The 15,281-nt window shown below is 44.9% G+C and overlaps 1 protein-coding gene across 1 annotated transcript; it reads left to right on the forward strand.

The window, feature by feature from the left end:
- The first annotated feature begins 4,854 nt into the window (after window positions 1-4,854).
- LOC144119588 (uncharacterized) lies at window positions 4,855-14,299 on the forward strand. The gene is made up of 5 exons (XM_077652164.1): window positions 4,855-4,966; window positions 6,593-6,654; window positions 10,761-10,868; window positions 12,174-12,200; window positions 14,162-14,299. The coding sequence occupies exons 1-5, from the start codon at window positions 4,855-4,857 to the stop codon at window positions 14,243-14,245; spliced, it is 393 nt and encodes a 130-aa protein (XP_077508290.1). The 3' UTR covers window positions 14,246-14,299.
- Window positions 14,300-15,281: the final 982 nt, after the last annotated feature.

Genomic DNA, 15,281 nt, shown 5'->3' on the forward strand with positions numbered 1-15,281 from the left:
ACTGCTCCGGCGTTGGTGTGTTCTTCATCGCGGCTGCCGTGATTTCTTGGCAATCACGTGTGGTGTACGCCTGTATTGGGAATCAATAATAAGAATTGGGCAAGTAATGCGAAGAGAAGATAACCAATGTTTCTATTATAGGCAACAGAGTGAATTCCAAGGGAGGGCAGGCATATCAGTGAGCATCAGGTGGGCGAATGAAATTAAAGAGTTTATGGCACAGGGTAGGGTTAATTGGGGGGATATCGGGATACCAAAACCTCAGTAAATGGGCACCTCTCTCAGTGCTCGAATAGCTGCTATGTCACTTGCCTATCCATGTCCTTGACGCACATTAGTAGAGGTTTTCAGCCACAAAGTCTCGGCGCATGCTCGGTGCAATTCGTTCTGGCAGAAAGTATACAGTAGTGCTGAAAATGCAACACATTTGTCATGCATTCGCATTTTTGCATTACAGACGAACTGAAATTCAATTGCTTGATCCAGTTGTTATGCATGCCGGCTACTGCAGTAATTATTCCATAAGCCATAGCAAAAATTCGACAAAAGCAGTTGAGCTGACAAGAACACAGCGCCCTGTCCTGTCCACTTCTGTTCGTCCTTGTTTTTTTCGCGCTGCATTCTTTTACCATGTTTTACCACAATAGACAGTAAAACAGATTTTGCACTTTTGCTAAGGTTGTGAAGCATTGTTAAGTACAGATTTTTGGGAGGAGCTCAACCTGCCGCATGTGCGAATTTTAGCGCAACTAAAACGCGGTCTACCTTGCTTGCAAGCAATGACAGCTCCGGTACTATACCGTGTAGCAAGAAACCCTTCCAGCTCCGATGCTGTGCACATTAAAGCTTTGTAGACTAGAAAATCATAAAATATTGCAAATTGTATGGTGCCACGTCTAGTAGCGATACATGGGCAGTGAGGGACGCCGTAGTGAATGGTTCCGGATTAGTTTAGACGGGTTCTATCGCACAGCACACGGGCGCGCCTTTCGCGCTCTGCCGCCATCGAAACGCGTCCGCCGCGTCCCTGATTGAACCCGCGGGTCCTCCGACTCGGTAGCCGAGTGCCCTAACCACTCCGCGGCTGGCGTAGAAAAAGGACCTTAAGTCCTCCGAGGATTTGCATGATGCAAGCTCTTCGCCGTCGTCGCCACTCTGCTACAATGTGCGCAGCAGGCGCTCACATACGTAATGCTAGGCTACAGTTGCTGGTATAGACCATATATTCAGCGCCTAATAGCGCGAAACCTCTCGGAAATGTGTACCCTAACATATATCAGAGATCAATGTAGGAGCCGAGTAACAACAACAGAACTTTTAGCGAGTGAATGAAGCGTCCTTAATTTCTCCACGAACAGACGACGACGAACAGGCGGCTGCGTTTTTATGGAGGCAAAACGCTAAGGCGCCCGTGTGCTGTGCGATGTCAGTGCACGTTTAAGACCGCAGGTGGTCGAAATTATTCCGGAGCCCTCCACTAGGGCACCTCTTCTTCCTTTCTTCTTTCACTCCCTGCTTTATCCCTTCCCTTACGGCGCGGTTGAGGTGTCCGCCGATATATGATACAGATACTGAGCCATTTCCTTTCCCCAAAAACCAATTATAAATTATAAAATTATAACAGACGACGCACGCCGAAACGTTCGCACTTGCAACGTTTTTCCGCCATTAATTCAAATACGGAACGTCGAGCGCGGACATAATAATGCAAGCACAGCATGCTCACCTTTCTTTACGATTTTATTCGCGCGTATTAACACATGAAGAGCCAAATTCAAGCTTGTCAATTCCGCATTTCAGGCAAAGCGCTGTACACACGCATCTCGCCGAAGTTTCTTACTAGAGGGAAAGCTAGCGCCCCCCTACGGGAGTTTGCATGGAGCTTCCCCGAGACCACCTGAACCACCATGGGCGCTCTATGCATCATGAGGGCGGAAAGCTACCGACTGCAGAACCACAACTTTCGGCCAAACAATAATGAAAAAAAAAACCTTGATCGATAATCAAGAATGTCTTAACATTCAATATCCAGTCTATAAATTGCAACAAACGAGCAGAAAAGCATGTAAATATAAAGTTTGCCCAAAATAAGCGGTGGCTTGCTCTCCTATTGGCCAACTATTGCATACAAAAAAAAGCCAACATTTCGTGCTTAACAGGCACTTTTTAAAAGAGATATGCTTTTGAAAAAATATTGTCGTTTCAACACTTTAAGAAGTTTTTTAATGACATTTAAAAAACAGAAACCATTTTTTGCGTCGTGTCATGTTGCGTTTTCGCTACTATATCTTTTGCACACTACTTTTACGCCGAAGTCGTCTGCGCGCGGAGGCGCCGTGGATACGGGATGGGACATCTCAGTAACTACTCTCTCTGTTCATGAAAAAAAAAAAAAAACGATTGTCCCCCATCAAGTAGCTCATCGCCCATGATGCTTTGAGCGCCCATGGTGGCTCGGGTGTAGCGCCGCCAGCTTTCCCTCTAGTTAATAGTACGTCGCCGAACGACCCGGAAGTCGGAGTACCCAGCATGCCTTGCGGCTCGTTCAGATTGGACACCACCTATGACTACGTCATATCAGATATTTTTTTCTTCTGATGCTGTTTCGGTTTTGGATTAAACAGCCGAGCGGTGGCTGCGACGTCAAAGTTGCGTTTGGCTCATGCGAGGCATCAAAAAAGTGCTAAATAATCGCTGCTTCGTCCGTTTAATTCACCAAAACTCCAATACAGCCTGCCTGAATAACTGGAATGACAACAAATTAAGAAGCAGCGATTGCATTGGAATTCTTGCATTGATCGGACAACTTTTATTCCCATCAGAAAAGACGCTTGTCCCCTCCCCCGGCATGTAGGCCTGGAAGACGGGGAGTTGCCCGTCCGCGGTTAGAGGCTGGCTGGCAGTCCTTGACTGGTAGCGGCCTCTTCCGCCAGATGGATGGTGGTGCGCTGGAGTTCAGGGTCCGGGCTTCATAGCAGAGTCTCCCAGACTTCTCTACTATGAATATTTTAGCCCGCTCCGTGAGAATTTGGGCACTCCCAAATTAAGCTCAACTTTGACGTCACAGAGCGGTTGAAACCGAAACAGGATGAGAGAAAAATTCGATTACAAATTATTAAGTGGTCGTAGGCGAATAACACGTACGTGGTGATCCGTGTATAGTAATGCCTTACGCATCACTGCAGAGAAGAAAACATGTAACCAAAATTAGGTGTCTATACTGCTTTAAGGTCTCACGTTATGAGAGCGAGCATAAAAAAAACGATGTAGACCGGAAAGAATGGGTCAATCGGACGAAACAGAAGACGGCGATAATAATAATAATAATAATAATAATAATAATAATAATAATAATAATAATAATAATAATAATAATAATAATAATAATAATAATAATTGGTTTTTTGGGGAAAGGAAATGGCGCAGTATCTGTCTCATATATCGTTGGACACCTGAACCACGCCGTAAGGGAAGGGATAAAGCAGGGAGTGAAAGAAGAAAGGAAGAAGAGGTCCCGTAGTGGATGGCTCCGGAATAATTTCGACCACCTGCGGATCTTTAACGTGCGCTGACATCGCACAGCACACGGGCGCCTTAGCGTTTTTCCTCCATAAAGACGCAGCCGCCGCGGTCGGGTTCGAACCCGGGAACTCCGATCAGTAGCCGAGCGCCCTAACCACTGAGCCACTGAGGTAATCAATGCGTTGTGGGTGCGGAAAATGAGATCCATGCTCGGGGACAGAATGCCGAAAAAAACTCCGGACCATAATCAGCTCGGCATTCTTTGCGGCTTTCCGCAGCAGCGCCTCGCGGAAAGTCAACTTCAGGCGACCGCCTGTTCCCTTTAACAGTGTACCATACTGTACAGGTTTTGCAATGGCTTATTTAAAGGGAGACGCGAGTCTTGGTGTTAAGCTTGAAATTGAAATCGGTTTTTGAGGAAAGCAATATGGTGCAGTAATTGTCTCTCACCTCGATCGATGTACACCCGAACCGCGCCGTAATTAACACATTATTCTCTACAGCTTCGTCCCATTTATTATATGGGGTCGCTATTTCTTCGGTGACTCCTCCTTACTTCATCTAATCATTAACTCATTTCCTCCTGAGCTTCAAACACCCTTGGATGTTTTTCCACATCGTCTTGCAAACTCTTCCTGGGTCGTTCTTTCGTCCTCTTCCCACCAACTTCGTTTCATCACCTTCTTTCCAGTGTATTCATATCCCCCCCCCCCTCTTTCTGGGCAAAAAAAAAAGGAATTAGGAATAAGAGAAAACGGCAAAAAACTTACTTGGCGGTATAGATACTGTCCAACGATATATGAGACAGATACTGCGCCATTTCCTTTCCCCCCAAAAACCAATTATTATTATTATTATTATTATTATTATTATTATTATTATTATTATACTGTAACTTTCATTTCCATGGAATCTCTGTGCCACAGGTGCGCCGCATGGCGTGGTAGTGCAAAGAAAAAAATAAAAATGCGGAAATTATGGGAGCTTTTTTTTTCTCTTCTGTCGCAAATAAACAAGCTCAATAAATATTCGCCACGCGCGACTAATAATTGCCCTAATACTGCTCTATATATACTGATCTAATCACTGGAATATATATGAACCATGTGTGCAAGTACATACCGAATTCATTGAGCCCCAGATTTAGCCGAGTCCACCTGACTTTGTAGGCGATCGACCACTTCTTCTATGTGTGCGCAATCTGAGCAAATAGAGCGCATTTTGATAAAGGAAAAGGCTGACGCGGCAACGTCCCTCTCCATTAACGTGTCGCTAACTCGTGGGGTGGCCAGGCAAGCCAGGGCTGACAGTTCCACCGAGCTGCAGCCCAGCATGGACAACTTCCTTGCGCCGTCGTCGGCGGGGTTTGTGCTGCTCGTTATAATGTCCTACCTGCCCGGACCACTGCGTGTGGCCAATGCAGCCGGCCCGGCGTTGCTTTGCGGTAATGCGTGCATTGTTATTCAATAGCCATAAGTTTGATTGCAATGGGACCGATCCGAAAAGCCTCAAACAAACTTTGCTGGTCTTCAAAGAGCGCAAATATGGGGTGACCCCGCCGCCACGTTTACCGCACTGTATCCTGTTCGGTTGATTGATTTATCTACCTGTCATTAGAATAAATGTCAGTGTATATGTGAAACGCGCCGCAGTATTTAGAGCCAATTCGTCCGCAACCTCATGACCAATGCCGGATGCCACCGACGTGACGCAACGTTTTCCGCTGAACGGGTGCCTTAAAGCCATCGCTTTAATATGCAGCTGTCTTGCTTCATAATCTGTAATCTAGGATGATAAAAGTTAAGCTTTACAATTTCTTAAAACCAGACGCTAAAAGGTACCTGAAATCTACGCACATAAGCTGTGTGGCCAGGGCGACACGAAGTGAGATAATTATCACTGTCAAACACCTAATTAACTAAAATATATTAATTATCTTTTTAGACGCTGCGGCTAGCGGGCATGTTTATGTTGGAAACATAGAGGCGGTCTCATTTCTGGACTACTCCATTTGGTAGAACTCTTCAAAAGCACGCGTGCCACTCCCCCCCCCCCCCCCCCCCCCCTTCATATATTCGCCCCCAAAGTTTCCACTGATTGCGTGAAATTACGCATAGAAGGAGATGGCATAGACGCGGAACTCCTCCCTAGTGTAACACAGCTGATGCGTCGGGCGTTTCATTCATTTCGATTGCCGAGAGTGAAAGGGAAACAGCTTCACCGGTCGCTCTATAGTATATGCTGCTGGAGAAGGAAACACCGCGTCACGCCGGGCGGCGCTTCGCGCTATCGTCACAGCCTTGCGTGAGCAATTACGCGGATTGAGCTGGAAATCTGGAAGCGAATATCTCGGGGCACACGTGTGCTAGAATTCTACCAAATGGAATTGTGTAGGAAGACGACTGCATCTAAGTTTACAATATCAACATGCCCGCGAACTGCAGCCACTAAGAAATTCATTAATCGATTTTAGTTACTTATGTGCCTGACAGTGACAATTATCATCTCACTTTGTGTCCGTCTGGCCGGGTAACTAATGTGAAGAGGTTGTTTTCGCGTACCTCTCAGCGCATAATTTTAAGAAATCTGTAAAGCTTAATGTTGACCACCCTGTGTTAAAGCGAAAGTGAAGGGGCCTGGCGATTACTTCGTTATAACCGTAGCTTCGATATACCCCGTGCTGACCGAGCTTCCATTGGGAATGTTCATTCTTCCGCTATATCCATTATTTCGTTATAACGAGGTTCGACTGTATCTGTAGTCTGAATTACTGTCGTCTCTTTCTTGTGCCTTTTCTACGCACTGTTGTCTCCATGTTCACTATTCACCATGCAGCACAACTCCAGACTTTTATCATCTTCTGCATATTAACTCATATTGACGAAAGCGCTCGTGCAGACGAACGCGTCTATCTAGCAGAGGAGAAAGAAGTGTGGTAGAAGCGCTCGTCCAGGGCTACGCCGCTGTTGGCAACGTGACAATATTTGAGCCTAGAATTGGTAGTTTGTAGCAGTACGCGCGCATGCGTGGTGCTCTCATTCCGCGAAAATAAATAGTCCCAACTCTGCAGAAATGCCGAGGGACATGAAGGTACACATGCTGCAGTGTACCAAGAGGATCCTTCAACCGCATGTAAGTGTCTGTCCTTGACGTCTTTACACGCTTATGAAGCCGAAGTTAAAATTTACCATTGTTTACTTTTGCTTACCAGACATACAAGTCACACAGTCGTACGCATATGCATACCTTTGTGCGACCATGGCGCTTTTGCACATTTATGTTAAGCTGCTTCGGCTTGGGAGCATTTCTGAACCTCAGCTGTTCCTGCATACCGAACGAAGAGGGGAAAAAATAACAAAAATGAAAAAGTGTGCCAATGTGTTTTTTTTTATTTCACGATTTTTTCTTTAACCTCTCGAATGGCGTCGCATTCGGCTCGTTCGAGCACTTTTGCAATGAAACTTTCGTGGCAAGTCTAAAGGCCGTTTCACATGATGCGATTGTTGCCGCAGCGCAGTGCGATTTCTGCCGCTGTGCGACATAAATGCGCGTCGTTCTCGTCGCAGGGCCACTGCGACAGACTTTCAACAAGTTGGTCGCATTGTCGCAGCGATGGCCACAGTAGTCAGCCAATAGGAGTTCAGCGACATGACAGGAAAATCTCGAAAACGTCTTATTGAACTCAATAATACATCACAGCTCAATATTATTACCCATGATTACGAAATCAACGCCTGCCACGATGTTTGACATTTATTGCAGCCGAAGAATTTTCGTCCACTGAAAGGCCGCACCGACGCTAGGGTGCCGACGGCAACGACAGAAATCGTTGGCACGTGAAACGGCGGCTGCGATTACCGTCGCAACGACAGTGCGACCGGGCCGTAATTTTTCGTTCCCGTCGCGCCATGTGAAACAGGCTTAATGTGAGCCATTATCGAGGATCACTCACAAGTGGCAGTGCGTCTTAAATACATAACGAAAATTACGGAGGGCGCTTAGTACTACTTACATGCTTTGAAAGCGATAGCGTTAATTTTTTAATTAATTTTTTCCCTCCTTTCTAATGACACACCTACTCATTAGCGTACAGTCGTGGCAACGCATACACTAGGTTCCTCTAGGTTCACACCGTGCATTCTTGCAAGTCAGTTTAGTTCATGTTTTACCAAACTTCACTGTGTCTTCTAATGTTTCTGGTCGTCCGTGTTTGTAGCGCTTAATGCATGAGGGTATTTGGCTGTTCATTTATTCCCTCAGTTCCTGTTTTAACTGCCGAGAAAACGGTTTTACAAGGATTTAATTTATATACTTTTCCCTCCGCCTATGTACCGCTCTGTGCATTTTGACATGTCTTATGCAAAAAGCATACTGGCGCTAAAAGGCGGAGACAACACACACAAGACAGGACTGGCGCCTGTCCTGTCTTGTGTGTGTTGTCTCCGCCTTTTAGCGCCAGTACGCTTTTTGCTTAGACCATGTCATGCTACAACCAACTAGCTCAAATCAGTCTTGCTGTGTATTTTGGTTTACCGGGACATGACGTATACTCAAGGGAGTGCGTAAAATGCCCCTCTCGCGATGTACAAAAACATCTTTCTTTAAGCTACACAGAGAGATATATGCCCATTAAAACGTGGCTAGAAAAGAAAGGGCATTTTTGTGTCTGCAGTAAATTGCCGCCTTTTTGATTGCCCCAGCTAGGATTTAGCATTGTTTCATCGATTCCAAAGATGCAAAGCTCTTTTGGGATATCTTGCAACGGGCAGTGAAAAGAAAAAAAAGACTTCATTTGACTCTCAATTCTGTACGATATCTCACTGCACTGCCATTTGTTGGTGAGCCCTTAGAAGTGTTCTTTCTAATTCGACTACGCAGCCTCTGGAAAACGCGCATAATGGACCGACACTGAGAATCTGTTGTTTTTGCAAAAAGACCACCTCAGTAGAATGATATTGTTCATCTAAAGGAAATGTATGCCCAGACCGAGTTCGAACCGGAGTGCCACACACTCTTAGTGCTGTGGTGGTGGTGGTAGTGGTTTTATTAAAAATAATAGTAAAAAGGAAGGCAAAGATTTTTGCTAGCCCCGGCATCTGCCATCGATACTGAAGCACCTGAGCTGGGGCAGCGGAAATAAAGGACAGCAGGCAGAATGGAGAAATGAAATGAAAGAGGTGAGGGGACAGGAATAGAGGACAGGGGGAGAAGTAATATGTACAAACTAGTTACACAATAAGAAATGTGTCCAGGTTGTGCGCGTGATTAGTTCATTTTAGAGGAATTAAAGCACACACGCGCACAGCACTGTGTAGGTTACAACTGGAGTGGGGCGTCCAGTTATTAATCGTTCAAGGTAGATTAGTGCTGTGCTCTTATTTGCCTTTTTTCTAGTGCTGGGTTGCATAGGAGTATCGCGTTGTGTATCCTGTTGATTTGCCACTGTTTTCCTCATGGTTTGTACTCTAGCTCTTGTACTATTGGGGACAAAAGTATCCAGGACGCATACCCGGTAACAAAAGCCGGTAGCTCCGTTATTAGGCAGTTGATTAAAGCCAAACTTGCGGAAGTGATACTCGGATTCACGTGCTCCAATGTGGTGCAGTGAAAAAAGATGTTGGTTGGCAGGCGTGACACCTATGGACCTATATTGATTTTTTTCGCGTCCTTTTGTCCCCGATAGTACATAGAAATTGCATCAATATAATAAATACCATGTTGAAAAAAAAAAGTTTTGTTGCCTATAGGCCTACAGGCTTATGGGTTGCGTGCTCGCCTCGCAACCAGAAGGTCTCTGGTAATTCCCCACATCTTCAGATTAAGAATTTTTTTTTTCTTCGCTGATGACGCCATTGGGGGTTTTTGGGGGGTGCCGACGTCGCCAGCTTTCGTTGCTAATGGGCAATATAACGCTTTCGCCTTAAAACTGTTCATAGCTTGTGGCTGTATTGACACCAAACTGATGGAATTCGTGTCAGCGTGATTGATACACGCTTTCCTTTGTATAACTTTCTGGAATTTGTTTTTTTTTTTGCTTTCAACTGTAACCATCTCTGTGAAAACCCTACTTATGCGCTTTCCATTGCATAACTGCCATTTCGGGTATTTTGTGCTCTTTGTGCTTTCAGCTGTGCTCATGTCTCTAAGAAAATTAAACAGGGGTGCACTTCAGTCTGCTTAGGTGCAGTAATGCGAAAACATTTCTCTTACTGCTGCCGGATTATGTTGCTGCGAGTTCGTTTCTTTATGCCTCTGCCGTTTCCAAGTTGTGTTTTCGCTCTATCTTCGGTGGTGGTAGTGGTTTTATTAAAAATAATAGTAAAAAGGAAGGAAAAGATTTTTGCTAGCTCCGGCATCTGCCATCGATACTGAAGCACCTGAGCTGGGGCAGCTGAAATAAAGGATAGCAGGCAGAATGGAGAAATGAAATGAAAGAGGTGAGGGGACAGGAAGAGACGATAGGGGGAGTCTCTAACTTCGGAACTACCACATCCGAAGACGTGGGTCCCGTTGCTAGGGCGTCTGGTAAGCGTACGAAAGCACAAGCTAATTATTTAGTAATTAATTAAACCAATTAAATTATCTGCGAACGTGCGAAGTACTTCACTAATTGAAATAAAACGCGGTCAATTAATTACTCAATTAATAACTTCGGTGTCTTAATTGAACACGATTGCATATAATTGTTTATTTACTTGGTTCTGTAATTATATACTAGGTCATCAATTAGATTAAATTACCACTTAATTTGTTGAGTAATTGACTAAATCATCCAATTAATCACATTGGCCGAATGTTAATTACATATTTAATTAACCATTTTGTGACCTAATTATTCATCCATGCTAATTACACAATTGTCTAATCAACTAATCTATTATTTACCCCTGTAATGAATGACTAACAGTTCGTGCACATCCGCACGCTCTGAAAATCATGGACGCGTCTCTTTCAACTCGCCCCTGTCTGCAAGTAGCACCGATTGTGGCTCAACTCGAGCCAGTGGGCAGCCCTTATTCACAGATTCACAGCAACGCTTACCTCACTAGTCATGCAAGCAGAGGAGTCGGGACCCCCTGTCTGCCATGCCAGAGCTGTGTCGCTCGACCTTTAGGTGTAACCGTGGTTAAACCCTGCCCAACATTTTCGTCCGTCTCAGCGTGCTGTGAGCATCGCACCATTCGGCGAACTTAGCCTGTCCGTCGAACGGCCTTCCTTCTCTGGTGGTATGCGTGCAGGTGGTGACGCTTCTCGAAAAGCGCAGCAAGCGGTTCTTCAAGGGACGCGACATTGTGGACGCCCTCACCGACATGTGCGTCGAAGGGTCGCGCCTTATCAACAACCACGTGAGTGCGGTTGCTGCTGACTCCGGGTCGAGTGGCGCCGGACCGCTTAAGAGTTCAGCTTTAGTTAAGGACAACGCAGCGAGCCATGGAAAGAAAAATGATAGGTGTAACGTTAAGAGATCGGAAGCGGGCAGAGTGGGTGAGGGAACAAACACGGGTTAATGACATCCTAGTCGAAATCAAGAGAAAGAAATGGGCTTGGGCAGGGCATGTAATGCGAAGGCAAGATAACCGCTGGTCCTTAAGGGTGACGGAGTGGTTTCCAAGAGAAAGTAAGCGTAGCAGGGGGCGGCAGAAGGTTAGGTGGGCGGATGAGATCAAGAAGTTAGCGGGGAGAGGGTGGATGCAGCTGGCAAAAGATAGGGTTAATTGGAGAGACATGGGAGAGGCCTTAAATTTGCCCTGCAGTGGGTGTAGTAAGGCGGATGATGATGATGATGATGATGACGACGACGACGACGACGACGATGATGATGATGATGATGATGATGATGGAGCAAAACAACGCAGGCTTTGTTGCTGCTGAGACATTTCGCTAAAACGCATGACGAGCAAATTGCATGTGAATACAGCAATCGGATGGAGTCCCAGTGGCGAACGAAAAAAAAAGAACACCACATGAACTCGTATTGCCTCACATAAACACAAAAGCTACAAAAGTGATGCCAGTTAGGCAGGTTGTCTAGCTTTTGTTGAAGACCTAATGAACGTCGGAAAGGAAGGAATGAATATGATGCTTTATTTTGAAGCCGATTAATCAGGTAACCTATGTATCTATATTCCTACTGAAAAAAAAAATGAAAATTGGTTGTTGAGGAAAGGAAATGGTGCAGTAATTTCCTCACATCTCGGCGGACACACGAGCTGCCCCGTAATAATAATTAATAATTGGTTTTTTGGGGAAAGGAAATGGCGCAGTATCTGTCTCATATATCGTCGGACACCTGAACCGCGCCGTAAGGGAAAGGATAGAGGAGGGGGTGAAAGAAGAAAGAGAGAAAGAGGTGCCGTAGTGCAGGGCTCCGGAATAATTTCCACCACCTGGGGATCTTTAACGTGCACTGACATCGCACAGCACACGGGCGCCTTAGCGTTTTCCCTCCATAAAAACGCGGCCGCCGCATGTAGGCGGGTTCGAACCCGGGAAATCCGACTCAGTAGCTGAGCGCCGTAAAACATTGAGCCACCGCGGCGAGTCCATGAAAATCGGTTTTGAGGGAAGTAGAGGTCCAGGACACGGTAAACTACGCAGACGTGCGATGTGTGGCCTTCCATAACACTGCACACTGCCTTCTTGCCTTGCAGGTTGCTCTCACCGTGATGCAAGTCAAGGTACGGACACTCGCACCCTCTGGGTGTCACGCGTCACAAGATGGCGTCGGATTTTATGGAGTTCGTTCCTTCAGACCTTTTAGAAGCACGGGACATAGGCCTGAAACAATCAGTGTCAATTTAGCGAGAACGATTATAATATTGTTTGCTTTTACGAGGAGACAGCTCCGATCGAGACGTACGAAACATTTGTACATTGGTCAAGTATTAATATACTGCGTAGCAAGCAGTAACGGTGCTATTGCTTTCCAATAGAAATGATAAATAAATCTTCTTTTAGTTAGTTATTGGCCACCGTGTACACTCAGCGGTAGTAGAGGTGCTATCGAGCGTCTGGGGTCAAAATGCCAAACAGCCAACACAGGCTAGTGCAGGGCATTTGTAGAAACTGTGGACAATATGTAGGAGTTTTATGCTGTGGAGAAAGGAGGTTTTTTTTTTGAAGGATACTTTTTTTGAAGCCGTACGTGAGGACTCCATCTCGCTAGATGGCCGCCGTCTCAGAGCGCATGCGCAGCAGACAATCGCGCCTCGATGACTACAACTGACACGCATAGAGTTTCTTACTATTGACTAGATGGGAAGCTGGCGCCGCTGCACCTGAACAGCCATGGGCGCTCAAAGCATCATGGGACGATGAGCTACTTGGTGCGGGACAGTCGATTTTTTTTTTTCGGGAACACAGAGTGGCGTTACAGAGATGTCCCATTCCGTATTCACGGCGCAGACGACTTTGGCAAAAAAAGTAGTGCACGAAAGCCATAGTAGCGAAAACGCAACAGCACACGACGCCAATAAAAGGTTTTCGGTTTCCGAAGTGCCATTAAAAAACCTCTAAGTGTTCAAACAGCATTTTTTCTGCAGACATATTTATTTTTAGAAATGCGTCTGTTAAGCATGAAATGTTGGTTGGTGTAATTGTCAATAGTCGGCCAATAGGAGAGCAAGCTATTGCTTATTTTGGACAAACTTTACATTTACATGCTTTTCTGCTCGTTTGTCGCAATTTAAAGACAGGATATTGAAGGTTAGTAAATTCTTGATTATCGAACGTTTGTTTTTTCATTATTTTTTGGCCAAAAGTTGTGGTTCTGCGGTCGGTAGCTCTCCGCCCCATGATGCTTAGAGCGCCCATGGTGGCTCAGGTAGTCTCGAGGAAGCTCCATGCAAACTCCCATAGGCGGGCGCCAATTTTCCCTCTAGTTAATAGTAAGAAACTCTATGGACAGACGGGCCGATGATGCAGACGACGCCGCGCACAACGCTACTATTGGCTGCGCCATCGGCCGAAGACTCCCAGTAGTCCATGCGAAAACACGTGACTTCCGGCCCATTTTTTGTCATGCAGCTCGGACAGTGGGGGCCTCTCCTATAGGCTTTCCTTACCCCATGTTTTATATTCTTACTCGTGGCTTTACTACCGGCTCGTAAGTGGCCTTGAGCATTTCGAGGGAATTAGCCGCCTCTTCAGTTTTCGGGGCTCATACCCACCTCACAAAACCAGTGTCAGTAGCCATCAAATTTTGTGCTTGCGCAACAGCTGCACTCCAGAGTCTTTCATTTTTATGTAGCAATTTCTCATGAGTCTTCATACGTATTGTATTTATTTATTTCAACACACTGGAGACAAGAACTTCTGTTCTACGAAGAACAGGTTGCGCACAACAAAAACAAAGCTGAACAGCATCAGTATGAAAACACTCAGACAACGGGTCACAGACAATGTAATAAAAGCAGTGTGAATAGTTATTCCTTCATTAAAAAGCAAACAATACAAATAATTCTCATACCTTGCCTTTCATTCTGTGTTTTTTTTATTTATGAGTTAACAGTGCAAGTAATGAATGTTAGAACGGTAGCTGTGCTTGCTTGAGGTACATTATTTTAGAGTTTCTGAAAGTGAAAAAAAAAAAATTGAGGCGGCCAGTTCAGCAATCGACAATTTTTTTTTTTGCTTGCAGGAAGAGGACAAGAACTTCACCGAGTATGCTCTCCGGAACTGTGTGAACAGCACCCGCTATGTGATGGCATATGGCGATTCTTAATGACCGGTGGGAAATTCGTGCGCAGCTACTCCATTAAAATTTCACAACAGCATACGTGTTGAGGGGCATGTTTCTCCGCAGAGGTTCGAATCCTGTCGGCTGCGCCAAATGCAAAATACTTGTCTAGGAGGAACTATAATTGCATGCTTTTGTCTCGACCGACCTCACCTCCCTTTTCTTTACCTTTCTCGTACCTTTCGCTTTCTTCGGCTCGGGACGTTTCATAATTTCATTTGAAGTATGGCGCTTAATTGCACAATAGTAAGTATATCAAGTATCTTCGCGTAGAGAATATCTGGCAGCAGGCGCGAATGAAGTAAACAGTAATTTTTTATTTGAAGTTAATAATAATAATAATCTTTATTATTCACCCAAGAAAATCAGTACAGCAAAACGGGCCCATTTAAGCCAATGGTGACTTGTGTGACGTGGCCCGGCATCGTCAGCTAAGCGATGTGGTTGCAGTATACACGCACATAGTTAAAACCAACAAAGAAAAAAGGAAACAAATGAGAGTGATAAACGTGATGATGATGATAATAATAATAATAATAATAATAATAATAATAATAATAATAATAATAATAATAATAATAATAATAATAATAATAATAATAATAATAATAATAATAATAATAATAATAATAATAATAATAATAATAATGTCTGGCATTTCGCTTATTTTTTGGGATCAAGTTGTGCTTTCGTGTGTGACGTCACAGAACGAGGCGACACTGCCGCAGTTTATTGCTGCGTGCCGGAGATTAGATTCTTGCCACAGCGTATGTTGCGAAGCTTCACCTAAGACAGACACGTCGGTTGCGCTAAAAGAGATATCCGCATAGTCTGTTCTCGCGACAGATCCCGGAACAGAAATCTCTGTCGTACACTCTAAACACGAATACACCCATATTAGAGTAAAAAGAGAGTAAGTTGACCTCTTTTTTTACAAAACAAAAGGGTGTGTGCTAGATGCCAACTTACTCCCTTTTTACTCCTTTCCGTTCATAGTGTACACCAGAAGGCGCGAAGTCTG

Source organism: Amblyomma americanum, chromosome 2 (assembly GCF_052857255.1).
Source record: "Amblyomma americanum isolate KBUSLIRL-KWMA chromosome 2, ASM5285725v1, whole genome shotgun sequence".
NCBI lineage: Eukaryota > Metazoa > Arthropoda > Arachnida > Ixodida > Ixodidae > Amblyomma > Amblyomma americanum.

Bases quoted from the DNA above. Each gene is read 5' to 3' on its own strand.
- LOC144119588 (XM_077652164.1), top strand. From the start codon at position 4,855: ATGGACAACTTCCTTGCGCCGTCGTCGGCGGGGTTTGTGCTGCTCGTT. The intron at 4,967-6,592 runs GTAATGCGTGCA...CCAACTCTGCAG, and splicing joins CGGCCCGGCGTTGCTTTGCG to AAATGCCGAGGGACATGAAG. The intron at 6,655-10,760 runs GTAAGTGTCTGT...GTATGCGTGCAG, and splicing joins AGAGGATCCTTCAACCGCAT to GTGGTGACGCTTCTCGAAAA.